Consider the following 16,371-nt stretch of genomic DNA (forward strand, 5'->3'; position numbering starts at 1 on the left):
CACAGCTGAGTAGTCAGCCTGAAATCCTGGTTGGTATTTTATTAATTTTGCACCAAGATAAATCCTGAAATTCTGACAAACTCCATGACAGGTGAAATTCCTTCTTGCAGAATCTGCTCAGCAAGAGGCTGCTCATTTCGTTCTGTTCCGAGGCAGGCAACAGGAGGGCAGCTTTATAATCAGCCCTCAAAGGACCCCCAGCCGCCCCAGAGTCTCGGGCTGATTGAATAACTCCTGGGCCTCTTCCCCTAGGCCTCCATCAGCGGGGGTCCTGTGGAAAGCAATCTCCCGCAGACTGGCACTGAAGTGAGCTTTAAACCACCATTTTCTGCTCTCCAGAGGAGCCTGGAGTACTAAAAGATAGATGGACTGCAGATATTTTATGAGAAACTGTCAGAAGAAGAGCCGAGTAAATGTTTTTTTTCTTCTTCTTTGAGTCACACACTACATCACTGTTGAATTTCTCCCAGCATCTTTTACATTTAAAGTAAGAAATTAATTGGTTGCTAACCTTTAATTCCCCCTCCTTCTTCTCCGTTGTCTTCCTCCTTCTTTTTTTTCTTAAATATTCACACAGAGGCCCTTTGCTTAACCACAGTTGCAGAAAATCAGTACCATTTGCAATGAAATATTTATAATGACAGAATGAAAAATTGGATTCATTTTCTGGACTGTAGCCGAACAGTCTGCAACTTTGTGCAGCATTGTTGAGCATGTCTCATTCCTCCCTTTCGTTGGAGTCTTTTTCGAAAACATGCCACATGTCCACTTACCTATGCTTTGGAGGGGTGCCTACCAAAACACAGACCCCATTTCTACGCTTTAAAGAAAGAGGAGAAATGTTTGTGCTGCCATGTGGGGGCACGGCCTGCACAAAGGTACAGAGGTGTGAACCGGGTTAAAGGGAAGAGTGCTGTCTGCCTCTGTAGGAAAGAGCTGAGAGAAGTTTATAAGGAATACAGGAGACAGCCTGCCTGGTCTGCACTTCGTACCAGAGGACAAATAGCAGTCCACATGCCTTAGGATCATCAGGCAGATTTGTAAGGGGAAATGGGAAGGTGCAACTAAGGTGTGTAAATACACACTGACTGCGAGCTCATCTCCTTTCGTCCCTTTAGTGTTAGCTGCATAGGCTTCCCTTGTCACGTGACCCTCATGTTCCGAGCTGCTTTCTTTCTAACCAGGGTTGATTATTGCATTTTTTTAAGAGAGAAAAGACGAAAAGGTTTGGCTGGGACACTCCAACGTTGTATTTCAAACAAGGCCACCTCCAAGTGCAGCCACAGTACATTCATGCTTATTCCAGGAAGAGATTGAATCCAGTTGAATCTGTAGCAAGATGCCTATGAAGTAAATTTCAGACTACCAAATAAGTTTTCGCTTACCATTCCACAGACAGGCCAAAAGAGCCTGCCCACTTCTCCTCCATCCATTGTGGGAGAGTAACAAGGCATAAAAGGGGGCCCTCTCATGCTCCCCTTCCAGCCCTCTGGGTTAACCTTTCATTTGTCCCCTTTTGAAGCACTGGCTTTAATTAGTGTTTTCTTTGGGTGGCTTTTCAAAAGTGAAAACAGTTCTAGCAGATTTAAGCATGACTAAAAATAATCATGCTTAAGCTCAGATCTTCAGGTTTCATTCACTGAATTTGCATCCTGCCCTACCAACTCAACAAGATCAATAATCCATATTTTATTGTCTAATAAAGGCTGCCTGTAATTGAATTAGCTCATTTATTCCATCTGATTAGTCTTATTTTATTCACGGAAAACAAAAATAATACAACTTACCTTCACTGAAATGTTGCATTATGTGAATGTAAAAGAGCTTTCAGCACTATAAAACACATTTATAAGGATGATAGAGAAGTAATTTCAATATTTGTTCCTAGGAATAATATGAATCACATCACACTGCATTTTTTGGTGATAACTTTAATGTTCACATCTATCGTATCGACGTGTCCTCTAGTTATCCCCGTGTGAATGCTATAACAGGTCTCTCTTCTGACCAACAGCAAGAAGCCCACTCCAAAATTGAGAAACAATGGGGATACACAGTCTTGTTATTGCCCTTGGAGATTCACCTTAAGAGATTTCACCCTAAGGTTGTTTCATTTTATCCATCCGTGGAGTACCATTTTCAGTATTTTTGAATGCTGACTATTCTCTTTGAAGCAGAATCTTAGCCCTAATTTGGACTGGAGTGATGAGAAACACTGAACAGGAAAGGAGTCATTCATTATTGGGGTCTCGATCCCAGTGCGCAGTACAACTTGTGTGTGACACGTACTTTCTGAGAGGTTTGGCATTTTTCTACAATTTGTCTTTTCATTGCATTCCAAAAAAAATGATTTTGAGAAATACGCTGACATTTCAGCATGAAATGATGTGTGTTCTGACACAAACTGCACTGTAGCTTAGGAATCTAGCCTGAAGTTATTTCACTGTAGCTTTTCTTTGATTCTTTGATTCAGGGGAGAAGAATTATTTTCCTTAAAAATGTGTGTTTTAGGATGTGACAATAACTTTTCTCCAGTGCTATGCATGGTTTCAGCAGATTGTTTCCACTTAACCCTTATCATTGCTTTTTTTCTTGAGGACCGAGGTTAAGGGGAAAAATTTTTTTTTCATTAGTTTTTCAACAACTTATGTGAGCTTGAAATATATACCCAAGTAAATGAGAACTGTAATAGTGGTGTGTTCAGAGTCAATCTCCTCTGCAGACCAGGAAAGGAACATTGAATAGCATTCATTTATGTACTGCCAGATGTATTTCTGCATGTGACATGGCTTGCCGAACTGCTTTGAGTGATTTTCAGCGTTATTAAGCAGACTCATAGGGGCAACAGGCCTCCTGACAGAAGTAAAGGGCCCTGTGGCAGAAGTCCTTGGTGAAGGAAAGTTGCATGGCATACCTCATCCTCAGAGAGAGAAGCACCCAAGTGCAGACTTTATTTTCATCTCCGAGATATCAACTCTCTGGGAACATGTCTCTTCCTCTTGTCCAGCTCCTTCTGTGTTGTGGCTGGTTTGCATTTGCGTTTGAAGTGCCAGGCGGTTTAATGAAGTTATTCTTTTATAAATTTTGCAACACTGAAGCAAGCATGAGGGCTTTAAATTAGAATAAGTGCCACTTCTGGCTGGCAGGTTCCTTTGAGGGCTGATTAGAATGAGGCCTCCTGTCGCCGGCCCTTTATGCTCGGCAGTGTTGCTGTGTGTACTTGTTTACAGCTCACCTTTGAATTTGCATGAGTATGCACCATGCCTGCCGCCTGGCCCTCTCTTAGTCAAAGCTGTCTTTCTTCCAGGATCATGTTAAATACTTCACTTTAAAGAGTTATTTTTTTAATTATATTGCTTTATGCTAATGAATTAAAATTAATTTGGAGTAGCAAATTATATAAGGATGCAAGGGTTATAGATTACCCTCACCATAGCTACAGCACATCTTTGTGTGAGAGAATTAAAGGGCTGTCTTTCTAGTAGCTCTGTGCACCACGAGGGGTGAGGAAACTGTCCCACAGAGGCCTAGAAGCATTGCCAGGAAAGGTGCCTGGCAAGTGGGTGGAAGGTGGGAGTTTCAAGTGCGGGCTTCTGAAGCACACAGAGGCTCTGCTTGGCTGGGCAGAGAGTGGGGGCAGCTCTGCCGTTTTCAGACCTGAACGATTCTGAGACAAGAAGCAATGATGGACAAGAGTGAATACAAATATATGTTAAGACCTTGCAAGTTTCCATACGGGATAAGAAATGCACTTAAGCATTCCTGATTTCTTCTGTTTGCTTGTGTGAACTGGCTAATAAACAGGGGTGATTCCAGGAGACGGGGAGGCAGGAGATTGTTAAAGAAAAGGGACTTGAGACTTTCTACAGTCCACACAAACGTGCAGGGGAAAAGCAAGGAAAAAGAGCATCGAAGTTGAGTGTGAAATTTTTCTCCTCTCACCAAACCAGAATTTTTTAAAATTTAAAGTGAGAGACACCCAAATAGAATTGGATTTGTGAAATATTTGCATTTTAAAAGGAATTTCTTAGAATTCAAAACAGGGCTGCTTGGGGCTCCATCTAATTGCAGCCTACATGCAGGACTGTGAGCCCGAAGGGACAGAAGGATCAAAGGCGACCACCCCAGCTTTTACCTGTAGAAGCCATGCCAGTGTGTAGCCTTTCCCCATCTCCACAGCACATACACCAACACCCAGCTCAGGCCTGGGTGCACACAGGTGCACACATGCCCATACACACTCATACTCACATGGTTTACTTATGTAAATTATGTTACTCAATACATCACCCTGCCACAGCCTTGTTCTTTTTATGTGTATTTCCTAAAGCAAATGCCCTAGTAGACAAGCATTTGGTTGCTTATGATGGAGAAAGAGATTTCTCTGTTCTTGATGATTTATTACATGTTTGACTTACTCTTAATGTGAGTTTAACCTCCTAAAGAGTGTGGCAGTGTTTTTAATGCAAGAAATAATGCATGACAAGGAAGTGGCATTTCTTTTGCTTTTTGCCCAAGTTCAATAAACTGTTTTTCATAATTATTGGAATTGGGGTGGAGAGAATCCTTGTCCATATCAAGAGGAAAAGCAGAAAGGGCCCTTTCTCCCTCCTCCCTACAAAGGTTACCCTGTGAATATAAATTACAGCGCCTTGTGCTTCTCCCATTCTAATCAGATGACCTTTTGAATCTAGTGGACCAGAGTTTAAATCCTAAGCCTGCCAGTCAGTTTTTAAATCAATGCCCTGCTCCAACAGCGGTCAGGTACATAACTTTAAATTTCAATGGATTTCAAAAATAGAAGTGAAATAAGTAAGGCCAGTGGAATCTTGCAGTGGATGATAGAACAACCCAACTCGACTACAAAGTCTTGGGCCAAGTAATGTAACTATGGGTAATTTCAATTTCACTAACTAAATATTTTTCTAAAATAAAAAAATAAATAAATAAGCAAACAAACAAAAATCCTCCTGGGATTCAAAATCTAAGAAAAAAAGGAGGAGCAGGAAATTTGTAATGTTTGCAAGAGGACATTTCTGAGCAATTATCAATTTAAGCTCCCATTATTTGCCGCTAATTACTACACAAGGCTGTTAAATATTTAGCAGAAGTTTGTTTAATTGCGTTTGACTGGGAAGGGGCTGTCTGAATATGGCGTGAGCATCAGGAAGGAGTCAGTTGTGTGCACCAAGAGCCAGGCAGAAAGGAAATTTGTATTCGCCCAAGACGAACACTTTACCGTATCAAACAAGCCTTCTTTTTTACTCCTCCCACAGATTTATTTATCTTTAAGGTATCTAAAATTAGAGCACGAAGAAGGGGCACTGTTCATGGATGTAAAATTGGAAGGAGGTCATTCTTAACCTTGTTTACAGATGTTCTAGTTTAGAAAGCGCCAGTGTGATAAATTAAACATTACAGGGGGAAAAACTAAAGCTTAGCAACAACTGGCACATAGACACATCTGTCTGTGAAGCACTGCCTTAATCCCTGAATATCTTATTAGACGGTCTTGTCTATCAAAGCCTTCTGTCCCACAATATGCTGGAATCCTGCAATTCCAGAATCGGAGCAGAATCTTGAAGCTCCGGCTTCTCTTTCGCTATTGCTGGCTTTGTAGAGTTTAATTTAAATTTTCTGTTGTCTCCCTCAATTTATAGTTTTCTATTAAAAATAAACATTGTATTTTAATGTATTTCCCAGGTGCCATTTTGCTCTTTGCAGCCTATTCTTTTATTTCGGCACCTTTTTGTTTTCTTCAGTGTAGAAGAGAATGAAGGCTATTACTGGTTCCAAAGAGGGGAACTTTCAAGCCTGTCAGCTATGCAAAACAGATGGGGTCAGCTAGGACTGAAATTTTACTACCTTTTTTTAAGCTCTTAATGAAAAATGAAGTTGTTACGATGTTAACATTTCCCATTTATGACCCATCAGCACAGTATTTGTACTTTTGAAGCTGGTGGACCAGAGTGGCTTGTTTTAGTTCTCTGTAATGTTTAACTGTGAAAATACTAGAAATTGATCTACATTAGCAATTTGGAAATGGCATTATTTTTAAATTTAGTCTTTGTAGGCTTCAGAAGCCACACATTAGACTAAGGTAGGCTAATTATATAGGTATACTTGTGACACTGTTAACCGCTATAGGCTTTTCCAGCTTGGTTTTTTGTTTTTTTTTAAGATTTTTATTGGGGAATTGGGGGGATAGGAACAGCGCTGGAGAATTGGGGGAACGGGAACAGACAAGTTGCTGTCGTTTTGTTCTTCAGTCTAGTTGTGGGGGATGTTGCTTTACTGGCCCAAGTTGGCACCATCATTGCGCTCTTCCGGGCGAGGCAGATCAGTCGCTGGCTTCTGGACGGCCGCTCACTGTGGCTGCTGGCCACTCACGCTGGCTGCTGGCCACACACAGTAGCCCATGGCAACCCACTGCCACAGGGGCTGCAGCCTACGCTGTCGCCAGCGACTCACAGGCAGCCCAGCTCCAGGTCGAGCTGTTGTTCAGCATCTTAGCTGTAGAGGGCAGTGTCACTGGCCCTCATATGTGGGATCCGAACCGGGGCCCTCTGGCGTCCCAAGCCAGCTCTTAACCAATGCACCACTCGGCCGGCCCTCCAGCTTGGTTTGATGTGAAAAAAAGATCACCTGTAGTGAAAAGAGGCCCCTTTGAACTGTCTCCCCACCTCCCTGCCCTGCCCCAGGGATCTTCAGCCCCAGAGATGACTTTGAGTCCTAAACAGCGTCCGCCTTCTGTGGCTTTCAGCCTGACTGGCTCTCTCCCTCTGGAGCCCATCACTTCCTTCTCACCTCCTCCTCCTCATCGCTCCAGCACCAGGTAAGTCTGACTCTCTGGGAACTAAGCCCACAGCCTCGCACAGGAGGTGAGTGGCCCTTTCCCTGTGGCCCCTAGCTCCCTGTCCTCCCTGAGCTGCTGAGTGCCATGACGGAGAGCATCTGTCATGTCTGTAACCGGCCCAGCCCAGGGGTTAGAACACAGCACTAGTGCCACTCAATAGTTACTTCACACCTGAAGCCACCTCAGCCACTGGAGTAGCTATAAGACCTTGTATATTGGCTTAAACTCTCTGGGACTTAATTTCTTCATCTATAAAATGAGATATTGGACCAGATGCTGCCAAGATCCTCCGAGCTCTGAAACCATCTCTTTGGTTCCCTGATGCATTACTTACAGGTGTAGTTGACTCTTGCCATTGAATCTAGACCAGCAAGTTGAGGATAGTGGCTCTGCAGTTCTTTCAAAGTAGATAGTTGTTTCAATACCCTAAATATTAATTTCTAGAGTTTAACATTTGGGTCCCTTTATTCTTTATTGGATTGCAAATATTCCTAAAGCACCCTTGATTAATTGCCAATCAAATGTACCACCTTCATTCATTTATGGTACACCGAAGATCTTAGTAAATTGCTAAATGAGTGGACGTTTTCAGAGAGACTCAATTCTTCACACAAGCAATGCCATTTATTATATATCTCAAAGAACCCTTTCCACAATTTATGAACAACTGCCCACTCTCATCCATTGAGTGTATTTTAAAATGCCATGCAATATAGTTCTGTGGGGTATATGTGCTTCCCTTTTTCTATTCTTTTATTTTTCTTTTTTTTAATTTGATGGGGGAGATATCTCTTAAAGACTAAGTAGCCCACTTAAGCATTACTTTTCAAAACACCGTAAAGCTATGGTCCTCAATTGGGGGTGATTTCTTTTTCCCACCAGGGGATATGTGGCAATGTCTGGAGACATTTCTGGTTGTCACAACTGGAAAGGTGCCACTGGCATGTTGTCAATAGAGGCCAGAAACACTGCTAAACCACCTACAGTGTACAGGACAGCGCCCCATCCCCCAAACAGAATTGTCCAGCCCAACATGTCAGTAGTGCTGAAGCTGTGAAATCTACTCATCAGACAAACCCACTGGTCTAGAATCTATCATGAAGCAATTGAATGACATGTATTTTGTAAAATGACTAAGAAATAGCTTACTGGATTGTCTTTGGGGTTACTTTGGCGATCTCTCTGTCTCTCTCTGCCTCTGTCTGTCTGTGTGTGTGTGTGTGTGTGTGTGGAGGGGCGCTTCTGAGCATAAACGCATGAATATGCTGGTGCCCACATGTTTTAGGGTTATCTCAGACCACCCTTTTCTAGGCTTATTTAGCATGAACGCCCAGAGAACAACAGCAAAAATGTCTGTCAGTGAGGTTTATTAGAATGTGCAATAATTTCCTAAGGGAGGTGTAAGGGAAACTTCATTGCCAGAACCATTTAAAACTGGCCTGGAGTGTAAACTTTATAAAATAATTCTGTTCCAGCAAGGGGACAAACCAGATAAACCATAGTCCGTTTTTGCCTTTAATAACTTGAATTTTTCTGATCACTTATGATGCCATATCACCTTTTGCTTTAATATAGTTTAGTGTCATCCAGAAAATGCTTTGAGATGTCAGGCCAAGCCCACGTGAACTGTTAAATGTCAAAAGAAAATGTGTCAGTGTCTCTAAGTTCATGGTGATGACATTACATGTGAAAAAATAAAAAGGGAAATTCTGTCAGTGCAAACATGATCACAAATGCAACATTCACGGCATTAAAGAGAGCAGCAAAAGCATATCATGACACAGTTTCATAAATGCCATTGCTTTGTCAAAATAAAGGAATAGAACCTCATTTTAGTCAATTCAACCAAAGTAAAAATTATGACTCAACTTCCCTGGCTATAAAAATCCATTATATGAATTATTTTCTTAGATTCTCATAGCACTTCGGGAAATATTATGTATTTGTCTTTTAAAGAATATTCAATAAAATACAATATCTCACATATACATTCCTGATATTTACCAGCTAAAGTCCACAAAAACACAATTACCAGGAAGTGTATAGTTGGTGGATAATGGAAGCTTTGCAATGATAAAATGGGGTCTAGTTGGTACTTTTGGATGATTTGGGTCTTCGGTATAATTTTTAGAACATTCTGAATGGTGCTTCCAGAGCTGCCGCTACTCACTTTTAATTAATTTAAAACTATGAGTACTTTTGTAATTGTGCAGACTTTGAAAATGTTAATTTATTACATTCACATCCCATTAACCTTATTAAGACGTTTAAAGGCTGCCCTTTGCGTTGTGACAATTTTTTCTCTAACGTATGGGGGGAAATAACCCAGTATCCTGTCATCATTATCTATATACACTTTTAAAACTATTTTACTAGCAAAAGAAGTTGGGAATGAAAAAGAGAGAGGGTGGAAATGTAAAAATCTTGATTAGAAAGTATAATTTAATAGAACATGTATTGAACCAAATGTATTGATTAATGTAGAAGATATAGTACTTATATTGATTCAAACCAGAGATTTAGTACTAAAAGCTCTAAGCCAAAATGCTGTTGGAGATTGCTACAAAAGTCAGTTTAATGCTGTCCTTGAGAATGCCTTCACAAAGAAATTCTTCTAATGTTTGAGGACTAGGTAGAATGCGGTATATGTCAGTTTGATCCCGGAGGGTTTTATTTTGTACTCTAATAGCTGTTACGAGCCTACATTATATCCAAGGAGTAATTTTCCTTAGGGGTGCCCGGCTCGCTTTGTGTCAATATTCTAGCATTTTAAGTCACGTACAGTATATGCTTCTGGGAACAGGGAAGGAGCCAGCCAGACTCATAATGGTCTGCATTCATTAATAAAGGCAGAAGCTTCTGTCCCTCCATTGCCCACTACAGGGATGTCTCTTTGGCCTTCAGGGACCCGTACAGACACATTTAAAGAAAGCTTTATTTTGAGTGGGCAGGAGATGAAACGTAGGGCTAGCAGGCATTTCCTAAGTCAGCTATATGCCCGAGCGTGGGGGTGACCTTAATGGGTCAAAGAAGAATGCAGGTCAAAAGACTTATTATCCAGCCTGTTGGAAACCAATTGCTTTTGTTTAAAAAAATAAATAAATAAATAAATAAAAAAGCAGTAGTGGTTAAAGGTGGACAGTAATGTAGAATTCTGTTTGCAGCCTGTAACTGCACGATTGTATGTGTGCTGGAATATGCTTCCAGAAAAATAAGAGCATACAGATTATCCATAGTGTTTCCAGGTAAAGGTCCAACTCTCGTGGTAAAAGGAAGGGTAATATAATTAGTTAATCAGTGATGATTGATTACAAATGTTTGCGTTCTTCAACTAAAGGAAAAAACAGCATGCTGCTGTGGTGCTGTCACCATCTGTTGAAAGCAACAGCCACATTTAATCTTTATATTTCTTTATTTCTTCCTGCCTTGCTTTGTTGCAAGGCCACAATTGCCTACTATTTCATCTGGTTGGAAAACATCTCATTTAAACTGAATACAACTGCTGTTTAAATTCGAGATTCTAATGACATGGTGAATTAGTGGAAAGCTTGTTATTTATTTTTTTTCATTCCTTTTTAAAATAGCCGGCTGGCTCTTTTTCTTAGTTTTAAAAGCTTGTCAGAATTTGTTTGAGACAAAGGGCTATAAATAGACAGGCCTTGGTAAAAGTGATTAACATCTTTGAGTCAACAGATCTTCCATTCAAAGGCAGTTTTTATTTTTATTACCATTGCTACTTAACATTCTGCCGATGCCAACAAAGGGTTACAAAGCACAGATGAGACGTGGCCTGTGCCAAAAGATCGGACAGTCTGTGGCACAACTTTTGGAGATGGGGACTTAATTTTTCCACCCTGGGAAGGTAGATTCCCCCAGGCTTTCCTCCAAAGCTTAACTTCATCATTGTTATGGGGGCAAATATTCAAATTCACATCAAGATCACAGAAAAATGGGGTAGCTTGGCCAAGGTGAACAGTTTCAGGGGATCATGGGTTTTTATTTTTATTTAAAAATATTTTGCTTGGATTGCATTTTAAATAGGATTAAGCCATTTGACCAGTAAATGTGGTCAGCTCTCAGAAAGGAGGCTGAATTAATCATTTGTTAGAGTGCCAAGCCCAAAATGAGAATTCCAGTCTTGTAAAATGAAAGGCATCTCATATTTTAAAAGAAATACATAGTGCTAGAAGGGAATTTGTAAGGTCCTCATCTGTTTTTTAGCTTTCTAAGTTTAATTGCACATTTAAAGAGGAAAAAAAGATAGAACACACTCCTTCCAAATGGGGCCCTTTTCAGTAAAGAGAGTGTTTGGGGTTTTTTTTGTTTTGTTTCGTTTTTTGAAACCTAGTTATTCAGGTAGCATACCTAGATAGATCTTTTAAGCTTTAAGGTGTGTTGTGGATTTGATTTTTTTTTTAACACAAATCCCCCTCATGTGAAACAACTGTTCATAACTGGGATTAATGGTTTGCAATTTTCAGTTACTTAGACATGGGGTCTCCAAGAGATGGCTTTTTGCAGAGTAGAATATGGCTCTCTGTGGGATTACAGAAGTTTTCTTCTCTCCCTACTTCCTTTTCTGTCATCACCCCCCCACCCCCATCGATGTTGCGCTGATGTTCTCCGATTATGTAAAACACTTTCCCTTCATTGGAACAGATATTTTTTCTCATAACCTGTCATTGCATTAAAGTACTTTGGGGACTGTGAATTGCTGTGTAAAATTGGTGAGATTACCCACTGCTTTGTTCTAAGGGGAGTGGTTTCCTCTGGACCTAAGAGCAAAAACCTACACGGGGAAGGCTGCTTGCTGAGGGCCTTGCAGCGTTTTCTCCCCGCGCGTCCACGTTTGTACTGCAGCGATGGGACGGGCTCTGTGGCATGGCCAGAAGCCAGGGCTGGAGCAAACCGTGTGCAGAGCCTACCCTCTCTCTGCACTGAGTGCTTCTCTGGTCTACTGTTCATCTTTCCCTCTTGCTGCTTGTCTCCTGTTCTAAAGAAACGGTGTCTGAGTTTCAAAATACGCAAAATACAGAGAGGGTTCCTATTAAGCAACTTGTTTCCCTTATCAGGGAAACATTTGAAGTCTCGAGGCCAACACTCTGCATCTGTCCTCTTCAATCCAGAAAAGCAAACCCAATAACCTATGCAGCTCAGACATCCCTTCCTTCCCTCCTTCCTTCCCTCCTTCCTTCCTTCCTTCCTTCCTTCCTTCCTTCCTTCCTTCCTTCCTTCCTTCCTCCCTTCCTTCCTCCCTTCAGACAATGAAATTAGGCCATTTGTATTTTCAGTGACTCAGAGTACAGTATGGGGGAGGGGAAAGCAGACACACCCCAAGGATACTCCAGGGGGGCAAGGTCAAGCCTTGGAGGACAGAGTTTTTTTTTTTTTCAATGAAAATATTCCTGTTTCGCATGACTATTAAGGAATACGCCCACCTTGAGAGTCCCTGATAATGGCAGACACCAAGAATGGAGGCCTTGACCTAGCCTTCAGTTGAGCAGGGATAAAAAGAAAAAAATGACTATTCATAAGTGATCTCAAGGATATGCAGACATCTCCACACGAAGGAAACTTCCTGCCTTTACCATTTTTCATGCCAGATTTCTATTTAGACATTATTTATATTGAGACTGTTTGTTTCTGTATACTTGAATTTCACAAGCCATACTCTTGTCCTTCTCTCAAATGATTTATATTCTTCTCTCTTAATATGCAGAGCATAACTCCTTTAGTGTAGCAACTTCAATCTGTTGCAATAAGTGATTCATATGTATTTGTTCATTTCTTTGCAGCTCTGAAGAGACTTATATGGCTTTGGTTTAGGATGAAAGCATCCAAGACACAACTATTGGCAACTATTATGGCCAATTTGTGTTAGATTCTTGTTTTGCAGTATCTTGATATTGGCACGTACAAAAACGCTGGGGATTTTGCAATATATCGTCCTTTATTAACCTCTAGAATCCTATCGAATGTGGAATGTCTATTGTAAGCACTGTAAACATTTAAACTTAATGTTATTAAATGGATTTTTTTTTACTTTGATTGTGGTGTAAAACAAAAAAAAAATTCCTATCTGTTGTCAGTGTCCTGTCGTTTAGTAACTATTATCATAACTTGTATTTATTTTTAAATTCTTTTTTAAAATAAAAAACCTTTCTATAAGACCAGACTTGACTCTTTAAGATAGCAAAATGTATAAGAAAGCTTATACACAGTATATTTTGAGTAGTTGAACTTTTGCATTGCTTATAACCTCTCAGATCATAATTATGTTGATTTTTAAGGAAATGGGAAAGTTTTTTAGTCCCATCAGTATTCTGATTACTGTTTTTGTCTACCTATTAGTGAAAAAAAATTTTTCAGAAGTATTTAAAATCAATACAAAGAAAAAGAGACATAAAAATAGTCTGCTCCTATATTCACTTTGCGGCTAAGACTACTAAGAAGAAAAAAAAATATTTCTTTTACTGAATTAATTAAAATAGCTATGTTTTACACAAGGGACAGTGAAATCATTATTATTTGTTGTCACTCTTCAAAATGGCCTGAGTTTGAAATACGGACGAGAAAACCAGGTTCTCCTCACAAGCCTCCCACCTCCCTCACGGGTGCCCTCAGCCTCAGCGGGGCAGACGTCAGCAGCCAAACTGCTGGGCATCAGCACGCAGTCACCCAGCAGGCATTTTGCTAGGTGTTCTGAGGGATGAAAAGATAACAAAGTTCTCTAAGACAAAGCCCTCTGCGTAAGAAACATCCTTAGCTCCTGTAAGACAAATCCTGAACTCCTTAGCAAGGTACATGTGGTTCTGTGTAACCTGGCCCCAAACTATGCTCCATTTTCCTTTCTCGTCATTCAAGACAGTCTAGAAGACTCCAGTCAATCTGCACAAGTTGCAGGTTCACAAAAACACCTTGCATTTTCTTGCTTTGTTACCTTTACCCATGTGGCTCTCTTGACCTCGAGTGCCTTCCCTACATCTCAAATGCCTTCTCATGTTTCCAGCCTCAACTGAACTGTCCCCGTGCTACCTCACGGCAAAGCCTTCCGCAAAGGGCAGGCAGGGTTAGGGGTAGCCATGTCATTTCTCTACCCATTTCTAATGTAATTCTGCCATATTATTTTACCATTACGTGCCCACAGGACTTGATTCTTTAGACTTTGAAGGCATGAAGGCAGGGACTGTCCTTTTCCCGTCAGTTGGCCAGGTCCTTCTTCTGAGCACTGCGGTGCTGTGGCCTATGCCAGGGGGTGAGACCAGTGTTCAACAGTTGCTTGTGAAGGAATGAATAAGAGAGTGATCAGCAGAATTACTGACATAGGTAGAGTGCCAGGCCTGCAAATGGCCAGAAGACAAGACTCTATATGTGGTATAAAGTGCGGTAGGAAATCAGAGAAGGCAGAAATCCGTTTTAGATGCGATGAACATAAAAGTGGTAGTATTTTGACTTAAGCCTCAGGTTCTGATCAGAAGACTGTAGAGGATGGCGTACAAGGTTAGAGGTGAGAGAACATGGCTCAGGGGAAGTGCAGAGGAGGGACAGTGGAAATCAGGCCATCCCTTGGCTTATGCTCCGAATGAATGCATGGGAACATCCCCTGTGCAGGCCTCAAGCCCAGGTATTCCATTTGGCCTCTCACAGTTTGGAAAGAAGTTGTTCACTAAGAAAGGGGACATGCTGTGTGATGGAGAGGAACCTACAAAATACTACAAAGGCTGCATCAGCTGGGCATGGGGGAGGGGTTGCCCCATAGGATGACCTGCTCCTGAGCCATGTCCTGACACAGCGCAAGCCCACCCCCAGGAGGGGAGCCGAAGAAGCTTCCTGCCTCCCCCCCCCCCCCCCCCCCCCCGTCAGTCATTGGCCAGGCAGCTCTTGTCTTTAAAGTCCATATTCGGGGAAAGATAGAGCCTCTGCTGTCAAGATGTTCACCATCTAAAAGTGATTAGAACAAAAGCATTTGTAATTAATGGAACTAATGCACAAATAAAGAAAACTGTTAAAATGCTACCCTGATCTTTGAAAATGGGTCATAGTTTGATAAGAAGAGATGGTGGGATGTGGAAGGGTATCATGGGAAGGCATAGCAGAGGCAGAGGAAAGGAAAGGTACCGGCCAGTCACCTCACCTCACTGGGCCCTTGGTCCTGCCTCTCCCTCCTGGCACCCTCTGGGGGCAGTGAGGAGTCAGGGCCCCCATGAGCTCCTAGTCATCAGGGTGCAGAAACACATTGTTCACAGCCTTCCAAATCAATCAGTATTATAGACACTTGGTCTGGTGAAAATACAATCACTTACGTTTTTTCCCCCTCTCTTTTTTGTTGCAGAATCATACGATGACCCAACACAGCAGTTAGTGCAAGTACAGTCTCTCAAGGAGAATGACTTTTGTGGCACAAAAAGGGAACATGTTTTACTCTTTGCACGGAAACTTTCATTGTTAATGTATATTATTCAGAAACATTGTATTGTACCATAAAACTTGTATTATCAAAACTGTTGGATGTTCATGTGTTTGAGCTTTTGAGCACCGGATAGACTCTTTGTATATAAAGTGTTGCACATGTATTATGTCGTCTGATACTAAAATGGTCTTATAAAGACAAGTGGACTTGGGCCCTATTCAGGCAAGTTTAAAAAAAAAAAGTGAGCAAAATGGCTTAAGAGAAAGTATTTTAAGGAAGACAGATTAAAACAACTGTGTTACACATGAGACTATTTTGGACTTCCTTTTATTTACACTTAAGCCTGGAATTTCTCTTTTGGTATATCAACGGTTAAATCCAAGACTATTTTTTATTGCTGAAGATTCTTGCAAACCATGAAGAGATGTTCTCACAGCACAGAACCCCACAGCTGGATAAGGCCCATATATATATTTGTAAGCCTTGCAATGTGACAGGTAGCATCACTATATATGCAATAGTTGTTATGTAGACTGTCAAAGATTTTTTTTTTTCCTGGATACATTTGAAGCTTTGAGTGTTCAAGGTTTTCCTTAATGATTTCACACAGCCAAATTCTTGAATCAGTTGAACTAACCTGTATGTTACTGTTATTAATGTTTACTCTGCGGTCTGAACCTGGAGATTACTGGAATTGTTTTCCAAGAGGAAATAAATTCAGTTTACCATTAGGTATGAGTGTATTTGTGTGTTTTCTTTTTCTAGTTATTCTACCATTTAAAAAAAACACACACACACACAAAAAAAAAACAAAACCCCAACTAATTGCCTGCACCCTTGGAAATGAAATCTGCTCTTGAGCATATCACAGGCGTAAAGTAACCTCAATCATATTTAACCTTTTCACACTGGGCCAAATGCAGCCGGGAGGATATTCATCACACTGCATAGGGAAGGAATCAGACCCAATGTTCTTCTCCTCCCTCAGATACTACCAGGTCACATTGTACTGGAGGATTCTGACATCACAGATGGATGTGATAGCTGTTTTCTGCATAATTTGCAGCCCAATTCATGTCATGCTGTGCAAATCTGAACTCAAAGT

General features: G+C 41.0%; 1 protein-coding gene across 10 annotated transcripts in view; it reads left to right on the forward strand.

Moving 5' to 3' along the window:
• Positions 1-15,999, forward strand: part of ZNF521 (zinc finger protein 521) — a 302,352-nt gene extending 286,353 nt beyond the window's left edge. For 6 of the 10 annotated variants that reach the window (XM_019656177.1, XM_019656168.1, XM_019656172.1 and 3 more), the window contains 2 exons: positions 6,702-6,835; positions 15,189-15,999. In XM_019656177.1, coding sequence (XP_019511722.1) covers positions 6,702-6,835; positions 15,189-15,201 — 147 coding nt within the window. In that variant the 3' untranslated portion in view covers positions 15,202-15,999. The remainder of the gene's footprint in view (positions 1-6,701; positions 6,836-15,188) is intronic. The other 4 variants (XM_019656174.1, XM_019656178.1, XM_019656173.1 and 1 more) reach the window with 1 other exon arrangement.
• The last annotated feature ends 372 nt before the right edge of the window (positions 16,000-16,371 follow it).

Source organism: Hipposideros armiger, unplaced genomic scaffold (genome assembly GCF_001890085.2).
Source record: "Hipposideros armiger isolate ML-2016 unplaced genomic scaffold, ASM189008v1 scaffold_255, whole genome shotgun sequence".
NCBI lineage: Eukaryota > Metazoa > Chordata > Mammalia > Chiroptera > Hipposideridae > Hipposideros > Hipposideros armiger.